This window comes from Asterias amurensis, chromosome 11, assembly GCF_032118995.1.
Source record: "Asterias amurensis chromosome 11, ASM3211899v1".
NCBI classification, from domain to species: domain Eukaryota; kingdom Metazoa; phylum Echinodermata; class Asteroidea; order Forcipulatida; family Asteriidae; genus Asterias; species Asterias amurensis.
Window position 1 is genome coordinate 1,538,768 of NC_092658.1, and position 17,448 is coordinate 1,556,215.

Consider the following 17,448-nt stretch of genomic DNA (forward strand, 5'->3'; position numbering starts at 1 on the left):
TTTTACATTATGATAATACCAGTGGGCTGAAACTACTAAATAAAATTATGCAGTCGTCTCTGGATTAGTAGTAACCAACAGAGGGCGCTCTACAATAATAATGTACACAGTCAATCTGCGGCGGCGCGGTACACACACAACAAACGATTGACTAATCGTACAAAAATACACGTCTTGTGTGTACAATTTTGATGACCAGCATTACACACAACAATACCGCTCAAGATTACCTAACAATGATGACCACAATACTCCATGCAATTGCCACGTAAAACAGGTGAGTTTCTGCCCATGTTTTGTTATGTGACATACAAGATAATCGAGTGTATAACGAGTGAAAAAAAGGTGCATGGTTGCAAATGTTGGGCACATATTGAACGCTTGTATTTTGGTTGCACGACGAGCAGGGAGACTTCGTGGGAAAGCTACGGGGTGAAAAACTAACCGTCATGTCCATTGCGTGATTTCGCGTGATCACGCCATATATGCCCAGCCGTGTTGTGGCCGTAGATTGTTTGTCCACATTGCGGGTGGTCACGGGCTGTCTTCCGCCATGGCCTTGGATGAATGACCATTGACTACGAATGCCGTGGGAAGTGCTTAAGAAATACTGGACACAAATTAATGGTTGGCTATAGGGAATTTAATTATCGTTTTCCATTCCAGCAGCCAGAATCAAACTCAACTGTGTGAAGTGACTGCCGTGTCAGTGTGTGTGCAAAAGCAAAGATATCTGGGCCCAATTTCATAGAGCTGCTAAGCACAAAAAATTGCTTAGCATGAAATTTATTTCTTGATAAAAACAGAATTACCAACCACATTTCCATTTGTTGCATGTTGCTTTCTCACTGGTATTAAGCTGTTGTTTGCTTGCCCTGAAAATCAAGTGGAAATTTGGTTGGCATTCCTGTTTTTATCAAGGGAGAAGCTTCATGCTAATCAAATTTGTGTGCTTAGCAGCGCTATGAAATTGGGCCCTGGTCCTTGCTCTATCTATCTATGCTGTGTGGCATAGCAATATGGAGATAGCAGCAGCTTACTTTGCAACCACTAAATTATTATTACCACACATTTTGGAAAAATGTCCGTATGGCGCCACCACTTTTTCATTCGATATGAAATAATATAGTATCTAATTTACCTCAATGAGATATCCCTTTTTGTAAAAATAAGTGAAAAAGTGGTTGCGCCATCCGGAAAGTTATCCCACATTTTGGCTGTTCAATAAGATTCTGTGATGTAACAAAGGAATTAATTGTTCCTCAACAGAAGATACATACAATTATCGCAGAGGAAATTGCACTCCAGATTGTCCATAGTTTAATTACATCCAATCAATCACTGAACATGCTGAACCGCCAACTTATGTTTTGCATTACGGCATAGGGGCTATGAGTCATTTAAATACATCTGGAAAAGATGTTGATTCCGACCACCGCTTTTTTTACTCATCACATCAACAACAAATAATGTATGTTGTGTAATTCCTACATAATAAGATACTCTTCTGACATTTACCAGGGGTTATGATAATCAAGGCTAGGCAATTGCCTTCGTCGCTTCCGTGAAGTATGGCCTGGCATTGTTTTAGACCCAGTAAAAAAACAGGGGCGCTGTACTCCTTTTTTTCAAAATACAGCACCCCAGTTACTGGGTCAGGCATTGTGCATTATAGTTTTAGTTTAGATTTATTAGACTTTACACTGGCATAAAAATATAAATATACAGTCGATACATAAAGAAACAAAGAATCAAAATAGCTTAAAAATACCAAGCCAGTGAGTGGCGAGGAGGAACAGGTGACCAGCACCTCTACCGTACAAAGCCGTCCTGCCACAAAGAATGTCCCCTGAAACCCCACCACAGTTAAAAACCACCCATCCCACAAAAAAAAAAGGGAAAACAAGAAAAGAAAGGGGGGCGCCTATACAAATATAAATGCAACAAATAAAGGTGAACACTCAGAGTTTTGTTTTATATGATGGTGGTTCTGTTTCACTTGTTGGACTAATGCCACAGAGAAAGTGAAACAGACGTAGAGATGCAAAAATATTTCCTTGTTGTGAATTACCACTTGATGCTTAATGCCTACATTGTTGTAGCCTACTGAGAAGTACTTAATATGAAGTCGGTAGATTACTAATGAATTGTACTTGAAATACATTACTTGATTCAAAATGAGGGAAATATTGTTTTCTAGTGTTACTGAGACCATAGAGTAAGGACAGAGATACTTTCACTCAGCGGAGCTGAAAATGTTGGGTATAAAAAAAGTGAAACCAAAACAATCTTATGAATATCTGATTGGCCATCTATGTATGCTTAGTTTTGAACATACTTGCTGATGATTCATGCTTGCACCGGATTATAGGATTGGACAGGTGGATTGGTATTTTTCTTACATATTCCCAGCAGGTAACACCACTGTGGTGTTTATTTGCTTTGATTATGACATAGGTACGACGATGCACGGTTTATTTGATTTTATTTTGACATAAACAAACGCAAATAAACACCACATCGCACTGATGTGTTGATCATTTCCTGCTGTGAATAAAATTGTGCTTTGCCCCTAATAATTTTTAAGGAGTGCTATTTAAAATTGCTCTCCTCAGACAAGCTTTTATACATGCCTGGAATTACAGGAAGGCAAGGTCATGAGGTCATGGCCTCTGTTGTCCCTGGTCTTGGCATTGGTGCCCCCTACAGGGTTATGTTTCTTACGGACTTTAAGATTTCCAAAGTGAAACTGCCCTTTGCAATATGGAAGTTGCCCTGCCCTTTCAGAGACGGAATGTCATTCGAGAGGAGCAAGTACTTACAAGTACTCTTTAAAAATGATGGTCTGATATTTGTACCTAACTGATAAAAATTTAGGTAATACAATTTTATAGGCCTTAGATCATTCAAAACACACTCTAAGACAGCAATCCATAGTGTTTTCAAAGCAATTGTTGGCAAACAAAACATGGTTTGTGAGAAAAACATTCAATTGTGGATTTGGCTAAGAATTCATTCTTTCAAACTTAAATGCACTTTTTTTACTAAATGACCTTTGATTTTTTAAAAGTATGCTATTTCAATTAACGACCTTTGTAGCACTGAGCTGACAATTTTTACCATTGTCCTTGAAGTAGTTCAGTACAACACCTGATCTGTAAAAAATGAACTTCACATATTCACACGACACCAGGTACATGTAGACTAATTGACCAATGTTTCATGAAACAAGAGTGCAAGTTCAGTTGGTTATCAGTTACAATGCAGGGATTGGTATCATCAAAATGATGATGTACAGTTAACTTGTTTAAAACTCGACGCGTTCCAGTTTATACTGTTAGGGTGACGCACACTAAAACAGTAGCAGAAATGTTTCGCTTGGTAAGACCAATTTCACAAGTTATGCCTGACTTCTAAAAATAAACACCGGATAGTTTCACATGACAGACTGACAATATAAGTCCCTTGCAAAAATGTCCGCAACCAGGTTATTAATTCCTCTAGAGTCCACCTTTCATAACTAGAGTAAGCCTTGAACTTCACTCTTGAAGGGGCACACCAACTTTCCTCTGGTAGGAGCCATTTTATGGTGAAAGTTTGTATTTAAACAGTACAGAGGGCACTTTGGCAAATCCTGTGGGTGCTTTGTGTAGGGCTGCAGAATGTACGGTAATCCTTGTGAAATACGGATTTAAAGCCTAAATGAAAAGCATACGCTACAAGTATTTTTGATTCAACTGGCTGATTAGTTTTGGAAGGTCAAAAGGTTATTGGAGTGTTCAAGTAATCTCAGTCATCTCGGATGACCTTTGAACCCTTCAACAATGTTGGCAATACTCCCCCTCCGAACATCCAAGGTTTTCCCCCCACCTTTAAGTTCCAACGAGACCAAAAGCAATTTTCTCAGTATGGAGATTCATCCCTCTAGGCTGAAGTTGAGGGAATTGTAGACACAAAGGTGGACCAATCTCCAGTCATGCCAGGGGGCAACTTACTGACTTTTATTGATGAAAGATAACGAGAATTGGTTTGGATATGCGTAGCTTACACAAATGATACTCAACAAATATAAAGGGCAGCTCTACATTTATACTTTTGTACACAATGTAGCATTGGGAACAGGTTATCAGAAATCTAGTTAATTTCGAAAGACTTCCATTTAGTGTGGCCTGATTTCTTGAAAATTTTCAGTGATTTTCAGTGATAACACACACTTTCCAAAGCATGAATTGAACCGGATTTCTCTTCAGTGTTCTGGCTTAAAGGGAAGGTACACGTTTGGTAATTACTCAAAACAAATATTTTACTTAAAAACTTACTTGGCAATGAGCTGTGGAGAGCTGTTGATAGTATGAAACATTGTGAGAAACCGCTCCCTCTGAAGTCACACAGATTTTGAGAAAGACGTAATTTCTCACTAAAATAATAAAAGACTTCTAGCTAGAATAGAAGTCTTTTAATCCTTTCTGAAAGCACACAAATGTGTCAACAAGGCTGTTTTTTTCCTCTCATCAATTTCTCGCAACTTCGATGACCAGTTTAGCTCAAATTTTCACAGATTTGTTATTTTATGCTTTTTGTTGGGATACATCAAGTGAGAAGACTGGTCTTTGACAATTACCAAACGTGTATAATGCAACAAAGGCAATTGTTTCCATGCCCTTGTTCATTGCTTGGTGCTCCTTGAAATGTTTCAATTGAAATTTACAATGTCCTCAAAGAGGTGCCCTTTACAAAGGAGAAAACACCTTGGTGCCAAAGCTCTTTCAAATAACAAAGCCTTAGACATGAGAAGCCTGACAGATATCCCCCAAGACGGTTCCTTCGGGTATGAATTACCCTGAGAAAGTTTCCACTTACGATTCTAATTCAAATGAATCCCCAAAGTTAGCCAAGACGACTTCTGGAGAGATTCGAATGTCTGTGACATTCGTTTGTGAATGTTGGACTAGAGATCTTTATGTGGTTGTTACCTTCTGTCTCTTCACTAAAGTGGATGGATTTGACATTCTAAATGCAAATACCATTGACAGTTTTTGCTCTTTTTCAACAAGTTGAAACTATCAAAGGTGACTTTTCTTATTGATTTTGGTTAATATACCCATACACCGATGTGTGTTAGCACTGTATACTCAGTACTTTCCCGAGTCCTGTGAAAAAATATCACAGGCATGTTACTCGGGTGGAATTCGAACCCACGACCCTTGCAATTCTAGAGTAGTGTCTTACCAACTAGACTACCGAGGTTGCCCGGCAGCTAGAGGCAGTTCGAATTCTATGTTTTGGCAGCGGGTACCGCAACGATATAAGAGATGTTAAATTTGCATCGGAGATAAAGAATATTGATTTTGGTGACTTTTCTCGTATCTTGTTTTCAATAGTTTGCCTAGATAAATCGTCATTTAATGTTGACTAAAGCCAAACCATTACCGTACCTTTAATTTTAAAAAGTCTACTGTGCTGAAATCCTAATTATTGAATAGCCTCTATGGCTGGATAGCTGTTACAATCAGTTCCATACTTTGCTGACCCATCATTAGTAAGCTTAATCATTATAATGGTTTACCTCCTGCTTGTCAGTCATTTGTTTTTTAATAGGTAAACAAATTTGCCACAGTGCACCAAACTTTTCCTCCAAAAAATGTGGCACACACTGTACATTCACACAGTTTGCTTTGTGCATGGCTTCTCGTGTGCATTTAGCACAGTGTGCCACTGGTTGAACAGGTTTACATTTTTCGAATCAAACTTTGACCACCTACTACATGAAGTAACAAATTTTCTTCCATGACATTTTTACTGGTTTTAACTGCCCGTCACTCACTTCTTTCATGCCATAAACCCAGGTAGGTATGTGATGTAGCAATGAAAATACTTTACTGGCACACTGGGACAGTACACCAGGCTAACCCCCCTCGATTTATTGGAATGAAGTCATGACCCACGACAAATGTTATTACAGTTTCCAAAATTATAAGTAAAATCGATCAAAACGTGCCCCTGTCCCTGCGGAATGAATTTTGTGAATTGATAGGATAGTAGTGATGGTGGAAATATTCTCACACTTGCATGCAGAGTTTGTAGTAGCCATGAGAAAAGCTCTGTGATAGTAGGCAGTCATTGTGCACGTTGGATTAGGGGGATTTGACTGGCTTGAATGGGAGTTTGGGTTTTGTTCGGAATTATGACATGAGTAAAATGCCCATTGAGGTGAGTCGGTTTAGTGTTAAGAATCACACACTGTGTTGACAATGAAGGTCTTGTTCTGTGTGTATCTACAGTCACCTTTACAATCATAATAACATCACCTTCGTGTATTTATTTGCACTTGATTTTCAAGGTGATAGGAGTTAGGCAAAAAATGGGATAGGGAACTAACCAGTCAGAAACTTTACATCACATGTAGGCCTGGTATTTGAGTTTGTAATCCAATACTTTTACTAAGCTGTATTTTGTTGGTTTTAGTGGCAAACATGCGCTACATGTATAATTGGGCTGAGGAACATTTAACGTAATCATTGGAACTCTATGATATAACCATGGATGCATAAATGCCCTCCATGGTTTTAAAAAGTATCGCACAGGAAAAAGACTTGAATGCAACAATTCGGAACATACCGTGTTGAACAAGGTTAGAAGTTACTACAAGAATTCCAGCACACCATGTTCCGAGACAAAATGTAATCATCGCCCACCACCGGGACAAGTGACCCACCCAAATCCCTAATTTAAAAAAATGTGATAAATTAGAACTTTGCCACCAGCAGATTGCGCATAACATCCCAGCGGGGAGATGGGTCTGAGACTTTGGCACGGTGTTGTCCCAGTATAGTTAAGACGTTAGAGAAGTCAAGCTGTGCTCCCTATGCCACTGATTAAGACAAGTATTGGAAGACCTCGGTGTGTAAACCCTCTTGTTGTACCTGCTATTTTGACTGAATCCACACATTGACGTTAAGGTACAACCAGGGGTCCTTGGGAAAGTGTAGTGCTACTGTGAGGCCAGGAAAAACCATGTAGGCCCTACCAGGACTCTGTACAATGCAAAGGGGTGAAAGGACTTTCTGAAGGTACCTCATGCACTCACACACTCTCAATACTATACTGTTATATTACAAAGGCATTTATAAAGCGCTCTTACAACAAAAATGTATCACAGTGCTTTCACACAGAAAGAAGGCAAAAAACAAACTAAGATGTGATTGTGCACAAGCTGTTTCGGATATTTGAAATACTCTGAGCATGGGATGAACAATCAGTGACGTCACTAATGTCATCTATAAACAGCACATTATAATGTAATGTAGGCCTACATGTAAAGTTCCAATCAAATCGAACATTTGAAATGAAACGAAGAAAAGAGAAAATGATTCATCAACTGGTCGGTTCAATGCACATTATCAAAATATGGTGTCAACGGACTGTCAGCATTGAGTGATGCTTGTGACTGATACAGAGGCGTGTACTACATGTACATATAATGTACAGTGTTTGCCAGAGCATGGCCAGAGGGGTGCCTGGACTTCTTTTGGACCCCCCCCCCCTGTTCTAAATGTGGGTACCCTGTAAGCTATATATGTACATGTAATGTAATGAACAATCTGGACACCCTTCGACCAAACTCTAGTTATAACATTGATGACAGTAATGACACCCTCTTAAAGGCAGTGGACACTATTGGTAATTACTCAAAATAATTATTAGCATAAAACCTTACTTGGTAACAAGTAATGGGGAGAGGTTGATAGTATAAAACATTGTGAGAAACGGCTCCCTCTGAAGTGACGTAGTTTTTGAGAAAGAAGTAATTTTCCACGAATTTGATTTTGAGACCTTAAATTTAGAATTTGAGGTCTCGAAATCAAGCATTTGAAAGCATGCAACTTCGTGTGACAAGGGTGTTTTTTCTTTCGTTATTATCTCGCAACTTCGACGACCAATTGAGCTCAAATTTTCACAGGTTTGTTATTTTATGCATGTTGAAATACACCAAGTGGGACAACTGGTCCTTGACAATTAATACCAATAGTGTCCAGTGTCTTTAATTTTAAATTTGGACACCCTGTTTTATCTGCTATTTAAATGTATGTTAATAATGCCATTTCAGCAAATTTGGACACCCTTTTAGTTCAACCTCCATGGTTTTACCAAGTCCTGGCTAAAATAAAAACCTTGTCGAGTATTGTAGTACCGCTGCTTTGCATAACGGACACTATTCACCAACGAACACTACGGTATTCATGAATGCTACATGTATTCAGTACAGTATGAATGGTCCGGTTATGTAACAAAGTCCTTGTTATAAAATTCAGTGCATAAACAGCAAAGCAAATTTCCTTGTTTTGTATGAAAGTGACTGAGATGCAAGAACTGGGTACATTAGTTTCGGTAAGTGTGAACCATTTGAAAAGCATTTCTTCTTGTGAGAAGTGTGTGTGCTTGGAAGAAACCGAGATTGAAATGAAGGTACAGTAGGGCGTTTTTAATTGAATTGAATTGACTGAAATTGTTACAAAAATCTATGTACATGTATGCTACATTATTGTTTTGTACTCGGTAAATTAATCTTAAAAAAGCTTTTAATTGATCACAGGATTCCCTTCATTGTTAATTCAATTCAATTTAATTCTTTATTCATCATGCCCAGCATGAAAATCTCTTTCTCGATTTGCACATTAAAATACAGTAATAAAATATATGTAGCACAAAAACTTACATAAACTGTAGAAATGTAAACATCAACAATATAATAAAAATATCACATCGCACTGTGGTCTTGTGAATTTTCCCCCCAAAAATGTTGAGCCTTGGACTAAATATATGATACATGTAGGGCTACTTTCTTTCATACAATGTTTTAAATTGAGCCCAGTTTCCTCAAACGTCACACTTTTGTGCCCATGAGGGTGGATGCTTTTATTGTTGCTTTGTATACTTATATTATGTTAAATCTATATTAATTTTATTGTGTACCCCAGATGTGGGGCAACAGATCTACGGATCATAGTATGTATTTGCTTTTGTTGTCCCTTGCCCATCTCGGGTATATTGTCTTGTATTTTGTTTTGTACTGTTATGGCAAGTAAAATAACAATAATAAATAATAATAATCCACTTTAGACCTTTATTATTTCAGCTAACATATTTTAATGAATTGAGTCATTTTGAGCCTTTTTGCATGTTAGGTTTCAAATAGTGTGTAATACAATGACTTGGTCATGACAATCAAATTAGATTTCACTGCCTCAAGAAATGGTTGCTACGCCACATGGTTTTGGGCAAGCTGTTGTTTAGCAACTTCTGGATGGGCAAAAAAAGTAAAGCACTTTACCATTTAGCCATACACGCTCAGACTTGGGTTTTGGTCGTCTCTTTCTCAGCTACGCAAAAGCTTGCCTGCAAACCTTGGACATGTATAGTATACACTTTTCCTACCTCCAAGTGTAGCAACTGTCTCTAGTCTGAGGAATTCAAATTTAAGCGATCACTTGTGATGAAGGCAAGTCATTGTACCAGGCTATATTGAAACCACCATATAACTACTCTGCCTCACAAATACTGACTTATTGCTTGTGCAAGATGTCAAGCATCAGGCTTGAAGATAATTAAAAAATTAGTGACATATTTTCGCACATGGCAGTAGAGTTAAGACCTAAGACAGACGGTCTTCTCGGGACAACAGCTCTTGGGGCCCAATTTTGGCAGAAATTTATGTTTCTTAGTAATTTTTGCCTGGCAGCAAAAATAAGCAGGAAAACAGTCACAGACGGTACATTTACACATTATTGTATTTTAGCTGGTACATGTAGCCGTATTCTGGAAAGCGTTTATGCTTACTTTTTTTGCATAAAGTTAGGTTTGGTTTTTAATGTATGTATTGCACATTGCTGTGAGATTTTTTATTATACTATGGCAAAAGCTGCAATAAAAGTTACATGTGAAAGGTTTTGTTGAATACTGTACCTACTTGTCAAAGATATCTGTAAATAAATGTCCCATAATTTTCAAAAAAGAATGTCAAACCTCTATGCTAGCGACAGCATCTCTGGACATATATTGAGGGCAGTGCATTCAAACGGACACCACCGATACTTCCAAAGTTGGTGGCGGGCGTCAAATTTTACAAAATACTTTTTCAATTTATTTCTAGGTCCCCTGCATTTTAAAATTCAGATGAAGTAATTTTGCCCAATGCTTATTAAATTATCATTCCATCTTTATTTAAAACAAGTAGGCTTTCGGATAAAAATAACACACTTTCTTTTCGGGGTCATTTAACCGAAGTATACTGAAGCATGTAACCTTTAAGTTAAGATCGCTTCCTATGAAATTGTGTTTCAATTTTATCAAAAGAAGGTTTCAGGTTACTATGACACTCCATCCCCGAAAACAGGCACACTCTGCGGCTCTCTCTGGCTTGTCAAAATGTTCAGAAGAAGAGCTTTCAAATAACACCTTGTAATTTGGGCCTACCTCTCAACACAAACTGTTTCATTCCTACTCTAACCATGCTCTAACATGTCTTACTGTGTTACATCATACATCACATTAATATCAAAGCTGACTTGCTGTCTTCAATGTTTAATGTCATTTCACGACTTCCGATTTGTGCCTAGGTTTCAGCGTGGGGTGTCACATATTTTTGGGGGATCATTTGACGTACCCCTACCTTTGAATTATAGGCCTATGGCTCATTAACATTGTTGAAGCCTGGTTGAATTTGACAAGCCATAAACCACCGCATTGATATCTACATTATACGTTAAAGTAGCAATCTCTTGCAAATGAAGGGACTCCAAATCCTGGCTTCAATTTTTTCTTTCTGACCGAGTGGGACATGTTTTAATAAACTGTTTTTTTCCTTGGTTGTCCCTGTACACCTGTTTCCATCATTTCAAAAATTGACCCGTGGCATGGGCCTGTCATGGGTTTGTGACTTGAACAGTGTGCTAAGTGTGTATGTTAAAGCATGGTTAAAGCATGTCCTTACTATATGGTTAAAAGTCCTGAGTGCAATGCAAGCCCCTGATGGAGCATGACTGACTGCAAAATGCATTCATAGAGGCGTGAATAGAATGACAGCTGTGCTGGGGAAATAGATCTGACTTCAGTATCTAGGAATCTCTGCAACAAAATGTTGTTGTTTTTATTTTGTTTTTATGACATTTGATCCCTTTGCCTTGGATATAAATATATATAAAATCAATCAATCAATCAATCAATCAATTCATGCACATGTTTCCGGTTTGGGAGGTTTCAAAGTAGCAAGGCTAAAATCACCACAGTTGATATAATTGGTTATTAATTTCTGGTTATGAAACCAAGTATACAATTATCAAGCTGTAGTTTGCGAGCCCAGGAGGAAACCTGCAAAGGGGTGCTGGCTACATGTATGGGAACCACGAACAATGGGGATAAACCCCTAACCCTTGTACAAGGTGTTTTCTTGGGTCTTTTCGTATCACCATATCACACTACCAGTAGTGTAGAAAAATGGACAAATCAATTATGGTTGCTCAAGGACACAAATGCCACAACACAGTTCAAACCCACACTCTGCTGACCAGAAACGCCCTACAATCCCGGCCAAAATGCTTGGGCCACCCATTCCTAACGTTACATAAAACAATTCCATGTGCACTTCCCATTCACAATAAAAAACATTTCCCCCGCTCCCCGCTCCCCGCTCAATGCTGACTGTAACTCAGAAGAAGATCGGCAATTGGAACCAGCATTGAAAGGGGGCAGGGGGGCCCAACGAGATATGCCCGGGATTGTAGCTTAAGTACGGTGCTCTTAACTGTTCGGCCACGACATGTTATGTTCTTATCGTATGAAGAGTCGTTGTGGAGTACAGTAAATGCCTGTACAAATGTCCAATGTCTAAAGACATTTATCTTAGAGGAACTTGATGTAGTAGACACAAACGACCCATCCTATGAGAATTGCCTCTTGCTGCATTCACTGTATAACCTCATCAATCAATCTAGCTTATATTGTAATGAAATGCATGATTGCTATTAGGCCATGTGGAAAAAATTATTTGTTCATAGCATCAAAACTCTCCATCAGATATAATATTTGTTTTAGGGATAACAAATGATAATTCTGTTTTACCTTTACCATACTCTAATGTGTGATAAGCCCTACATGTATATATATATAGTGGCTTTTACAAATATGCAGTGAGATTCGAACCCGGGAATCCCCCCCCCCCCAAACCCCCCCCCAACTCCCCTCCCCCCCAACTCCCCTCCCCCCCAACCACCCAACCCCCCTTCTCAGAAAGAATCGTCTGTACATTTTTGTAGGTATAGAGTATTTTTCAGGTTTTTTCCCCTGAATGTTGATGATAGCTTTTAAATCAAAACAGCATTGAGTTTGACCTTTTGACAAAAATTCTTCTTTGGAATGTACCGACCCATTTGTATTTTAAGTTCAATGACTTCATGTTTCAAACTTTGCTCAGAATGAGTATCATACACAAAATGAAAATTTTTCTTAAAGGACTCTCTATTGGGAAAATGAGTGCACCACAAAACATGCTGACCTTGGAGACCGCCCTTTAAATGTATTTTTTTCTAGCAGCTAGAATACTTTGCCTGTATTATGATGTAATAAATTTATGAAATTAATTACATTCTTATAGTCAGTCATACACAATAAGTAGGCCCTATTTTTTGGCAAGGCAGGGGATCGAGGGGGTAAAGTCAACAGAATTAGATTGCATTGTTGATTATTTGACAACTTACTGTTCAATCAAACTGCAAGTTTAGTAACCTTATCTTTGTTTGGAGGATTAAAATCGGAAATACTCAGAAAAATGATATGTCACCTTCAGTTATTAACTTTTTTTAAATCTAATTCATACAGGTGCAACTTTTCGTTATGTACATGAATGGAGAGAACCTATGACAGATCCATAAAATGTCCACCACTACAGACAGCCTTCAGAATGTCGGATGGCGCTTTCGGAGGAAAGCCCTCATCCTCGCTGCGTTGGGCCTAATCGCCTTCACGGCCTACTCGATGAGCTCCTTTGGTGACAAGGCGAGTGACGCCGAGGTCATCACAACAAACTCTCACAACAAGGCATTCCAGGCGGATGGAAACGGAATTACGGGTACTGTTGGGACAAGGCTGCAAAAAACGCAGGTGCGATTAGCCAAGCCTCTTGATCGACAGCTTGTTCGGGCGCAGTCCCTCGAGGACAGCCCCACTGAGGAGGACCTCAGCAGCTCCTCGAGTAGCGACGGCACCGAGGATTACGAGGAGGACGAGGAGAAGGAAACTCCGCCCCTAAGACTGGAGGGTGAGCAGAAGAGGCGGCTTCCAAAGGCTATCATTATTGGGGTTAAGAAAGGTGGAACCAGGGCCCTCCTTGAGTTCCTCCGGGGAAACCCTCAGGTGGTGGTTAGCGGGAAGGAGCTGCACTTCTTTGATCGACACTTTGACAGAGGCATGGATTGGTACAGGTGAGAATATTTTATATTGTGTTTGGAAGGACCTGCAACCCATTAAATTTCAGCTGCATATTTTGTGTGTTACTTAGTTCTGTTGTGCTGAGGACAGTGTTTAGCACTTAGCTGATTAGGTTACGCGGCCTGGTACTTTAAGGAGGCAACAAAGGTGATTCCCTCCGTGCCCTCTGGCTGATGCCTTGGTGCTCTTGAAATGCTCCAGTAGAATTTTACAATTTCCTCATACATAGGGTGCCCTTTACCAAGGAGAAAATGCCTTTGTGCCCCGCCCTTGCCTTTTCAAAAAGGAAGCAGGTAGGCCTGAAAGAGTGAACCTTTACATTGCTCGGTTGTTTTCGGAGAGTCTGAAATAGACCATTTTCATGCTATGGTCATTTGTGTCAGGTATCTGATTACAACGGGGACAGTGGCATGTCCAATTCTCACATCATGATAAAGGAACCAGACTATCTTTTCCTTTCAGCTTCGGTTTGGTTACAGTGGGTCGAATAGAAGAGAGGCAAGATCGTTGCACCATGATGAAGGTTAACAAGAACCCATGTAACCAAATCTGTTCTCAATAAACCAGCTGTCACACACCTGTACACTGTCAATCCAAAATCCAAACATTCTTTGGTGACAATTTCCCTAAAGGCGAATTTTGCTGCCTAATTGCCAGTAAAAATAGTGTAGCATATCAAATTTAATCACCTGTTTCATTTCTCCGATCTAGAAAAGCAATGCCGTACTCTTACCCGAGTCAGATCACCATGGAGAAAACCCCTTCCTATTTTGTCAGCGATGAGGCACCAGCCCGTATCAAACGCAGCTTAGGACAGGACACCAAGTTCCTGGTGGTCTTCCGCAACCCCGTCCTACGAGCCGTCTCAGATCACGCCCAGTCCCTCAGCAAAGGTAAGAATACGCCGTTCGAAGAGAAGGCCATGCTGAACTACAATAGCTGCAAGGTAGACAGCAGATGGAGTGCAATACAAATCGGCCTTTACGCCCAGTATCTGGAGAACTGGCTCAAGTATTTCCCGCTCAAACAATTTCTGTTTGTGAATGGAGAGAACCTGGTAAAGACCCCGGGACGAGAGATGGAGAAGGTCCAACAGTTCCTGCAGATCCGGAAAACCATCACCGAGAAATCGTTTGTCTTCAACACGACGAAGGGATTCCCATGCTTGAAGGTGGACGGGGAGAAAGACGTGAAGTGTCTTGGGGAGAACAAAGGGCGCCCCCACCAGAGGGTTGATACACGTGTCTTGCATTGCCTGAAAGAGTTCTTCAGACCGCACAATGAGAAATTCTACAAAATGACGGGAATCAACTTCCATTGGGACGGCGAAACGATTTCAAAACACGCAAGGTTATGAAAATGTCAAGTTGTTTTTCATGCTCAATGTGTCCAAGGGGATAGCACCACAGTTTCTCTACATGCAAATTGAAAATTAAAGGTTTCCCCACTTTACCTTAAGATATTTGCTGAGACCCTCAAGAACTCACGTTGCCTTCGCCGAGGTCACGCATCGAAAACACGCTTGGCGTGTAAACACCACCCACAACTATTAGCCAATCATGGCTGATTACTTTGATCTCAGTTAGGGCACTGTTTCGACCAATGTACATGTAAATATGTTTGACTGTAAACACCTGGCGAAACATTCAGCCAATTGTGGTTGTTTATTTGACCTCTGTGAGGTCGCTATTTCGAACCACGGAAACATGGTTGTTCCTAAGACCTCGTTGAGGGTGCTGTTATAGCTAGTGACATCATAATCATTTATGCAAAAGGGTCGTTTGAATCGGTGCCTCATGTAAAGAATCGGTGGTGAAGACTATGCAGTACTGACTCCATTCAAAGAGGTCTAGTTACCAGACTTTGGTGGAGTCTGTGCAGTTTGAAATGTATGCAGTGTAAAACATTCTATTTTGTGAATGTTTAATTGTTTAAGAGAAGAGGAACAGCATTGGTAATTCATAAAAGAGGGATTAATTTTTTTAATTATGAATTACACAATGGAATCCTAGTATTCAATAACTCCCATAAATTAATCAGGCCTTATATGATAATGAATTTTCTAGAGTCGGTTTTTTTCCAAGAGAATAAGTAGTCTTGTCTTCAAAGCTTTAAATTAAGAACAAGCACATCAGAATGACAATAACCGAAGCCTTGCTTTGAATTGGGCTTCTCAGTCCCTGCTCGACTGTGTGGAATTTCCTTATCGGGGGTTTTCCTCCCACATCTAAAACTGGATTTTGTTAATTGTCTTCTCAACAAAAAGTTGGTGTGATGTTTCCATAAGGATTCTTTGCCGACTATAAAATTCAGATTCAGATTTGGACAGTGTAAGTAATTCTTAACATGACAATTGCAGTCCAACTAAATCTTACTAAAGCTATAGACCTATGAGACATCAATGTTTTTTCAGGGGAAGAATCAATTATCCCTGTCATATTTAAGAAACACACCATCTGCTTGAAAATGTCATCATTAAAGATTATTCTGAGACTGTTTTAAGTCTTTTTAAGAAAGTGTCTGAAATGAGAGTTTGGCTACGGCTCTGGCTTACAGTACACAGCTCTAGCCGTAGCCGGATGCTTGTTACAGGCACACTGCACCCCTTGATGTCAAATATACTAGGTGCAGCTTGTACAGTATTTAAACTCATTTTTATAACTATTTAAATGGTTGATGGATCAGAGGTCATTTTGTTTAAGTCACTCTTTTTTGTTTTGTTGTCGTCAAGGTCTAATATAGGTTCCACTGTATAGTTTACTATGTAATTCATTAGTTGACTGTACATACGTGGAAGGGGTGATTGTCCAGTCCACTCTGCACAAGTTGTAAAGTATATGTTTCAAAGTGCCTCGGTGAAGAACCTTTGATTGTTTGTTAATGAGTTGTCGTAATTTTTGTTGTAATTGTGGTTAAAAGTTTTTAATTTAATTGGAAATGAAAGTGGATAGGAGACTGTGGATTTTCTAAGACACTTTCCGTTTTGTGGACAAGATTTTGATTGGGAAAAATAATGAACTTTGGAATCATGAATCATTGTTTCAATTTCTGAAAAATTCTTTACTTAGCAAAGAAAAATTGTGCTTAGCAATAATAATAACAGATACTAGCCAAATGCCGTGCTTTACGCCTTGTCACTGTTCCCTAAACATTGTTTTCAAGCAATTTAAATAGTTAAGGGTTAAACAAAGAACAATTTACTATCAGCTGGATTTGAACCAACAACCTCCAGATTAACGGACTGGTGCTCCATTAATTGAGTTATCCAGCCCTATATTTTGGCAAACACTATTTTGTCAATGTCTTTATATTGGAGTGCAAGTCAGCATTCGATACAAATTTCAGCGTCACAAATTTGCAACAAATATTTCGGGCACAACTCCTGCGAAACATTCACAGCGAAAAATGAGCATTCAAATTTGCAGGAAATTTGAACTGAGCTCAAGCCACGTGTTCAGGCAGTCAGCCTGGCTGTACTACTAACTGGTTAAAGTTTGACACTATTCTTCAGCGACTCTTTAAAGGAACACGTTGCCTTGGATCGGACGAGTTGGTCTATGAAAAGCGTTTGAAACCGTTTGTTATGAAATGCATATGGTTAGAAAGATGTTTTAAAAGTAGAATATAATGATCCACACAAGTATCACTCAAAATTGCACGGTTTTCATTTTACGTCGCGAACTAACACGGTCGGCCATTTATGGGAGTCAAAGTTTTGACTCCCATAAATGGCCGACCGTGTTTGTCGACGAGGTAAAACGAAAACCACGCAATTTCGAGGCATATTTGTGTAGATCATTGTATTCTACTTTTACAACATCTTTCTAACCATATCGATTTTATAACAAACGGTTACAGGACGCTTTTCAAAGACCAACTCGACCGATCCAAGGCAACGTGTTCCTTTAAAGTATTTAGGTCTACATTTTTGTCAAAGGCTTTGTAAGAACTCACGAAGTCAGCTCA

At 39.3% G+C, this 17,448-nt stretch overlaps 1 protein-coding gene across 2 annotated transcripts; it reads left to right on the plus strand.

The window, feature by feature from the left end:
* Window positions 1-169: 169 nt before the first annotated feature.
* Window positions 170-17,070, plus strand: LOC139944570 (heparan sulfate glucosamine 3-O-sulfotransferase 6-like). Of its 2 annotated transcripts, none has more exons than XM_071941617.1 (3): window positions 170-277; window positions 12,874-13,475; window positions 14,194-17,070. In XM_071941617.1, the coding sequence occupies exons 2-3, from the start codon at window positions 12,928-12,930 to the stop codon at window positions 14,837-14,839; spliced, it is 1,194 nt and encodes a 397-aa protein (XP_071797718.1). In that variant the 5' UTR covers window positions 170-277; window positions 12,874-12,927; the 3' UTR covers window positions 14,840-17,070. The 2 variants fall into 2 exon arrangements, with proteins under 2 accessions (XP_071797718.1, XP_071797720.1); XM_071941619.1 differs by lacking the exon at window positions 170-277 and adding an exon at window positions 467-627.
* Window positions 17,071-17,448: the final 378 nt, after the last annotated feature.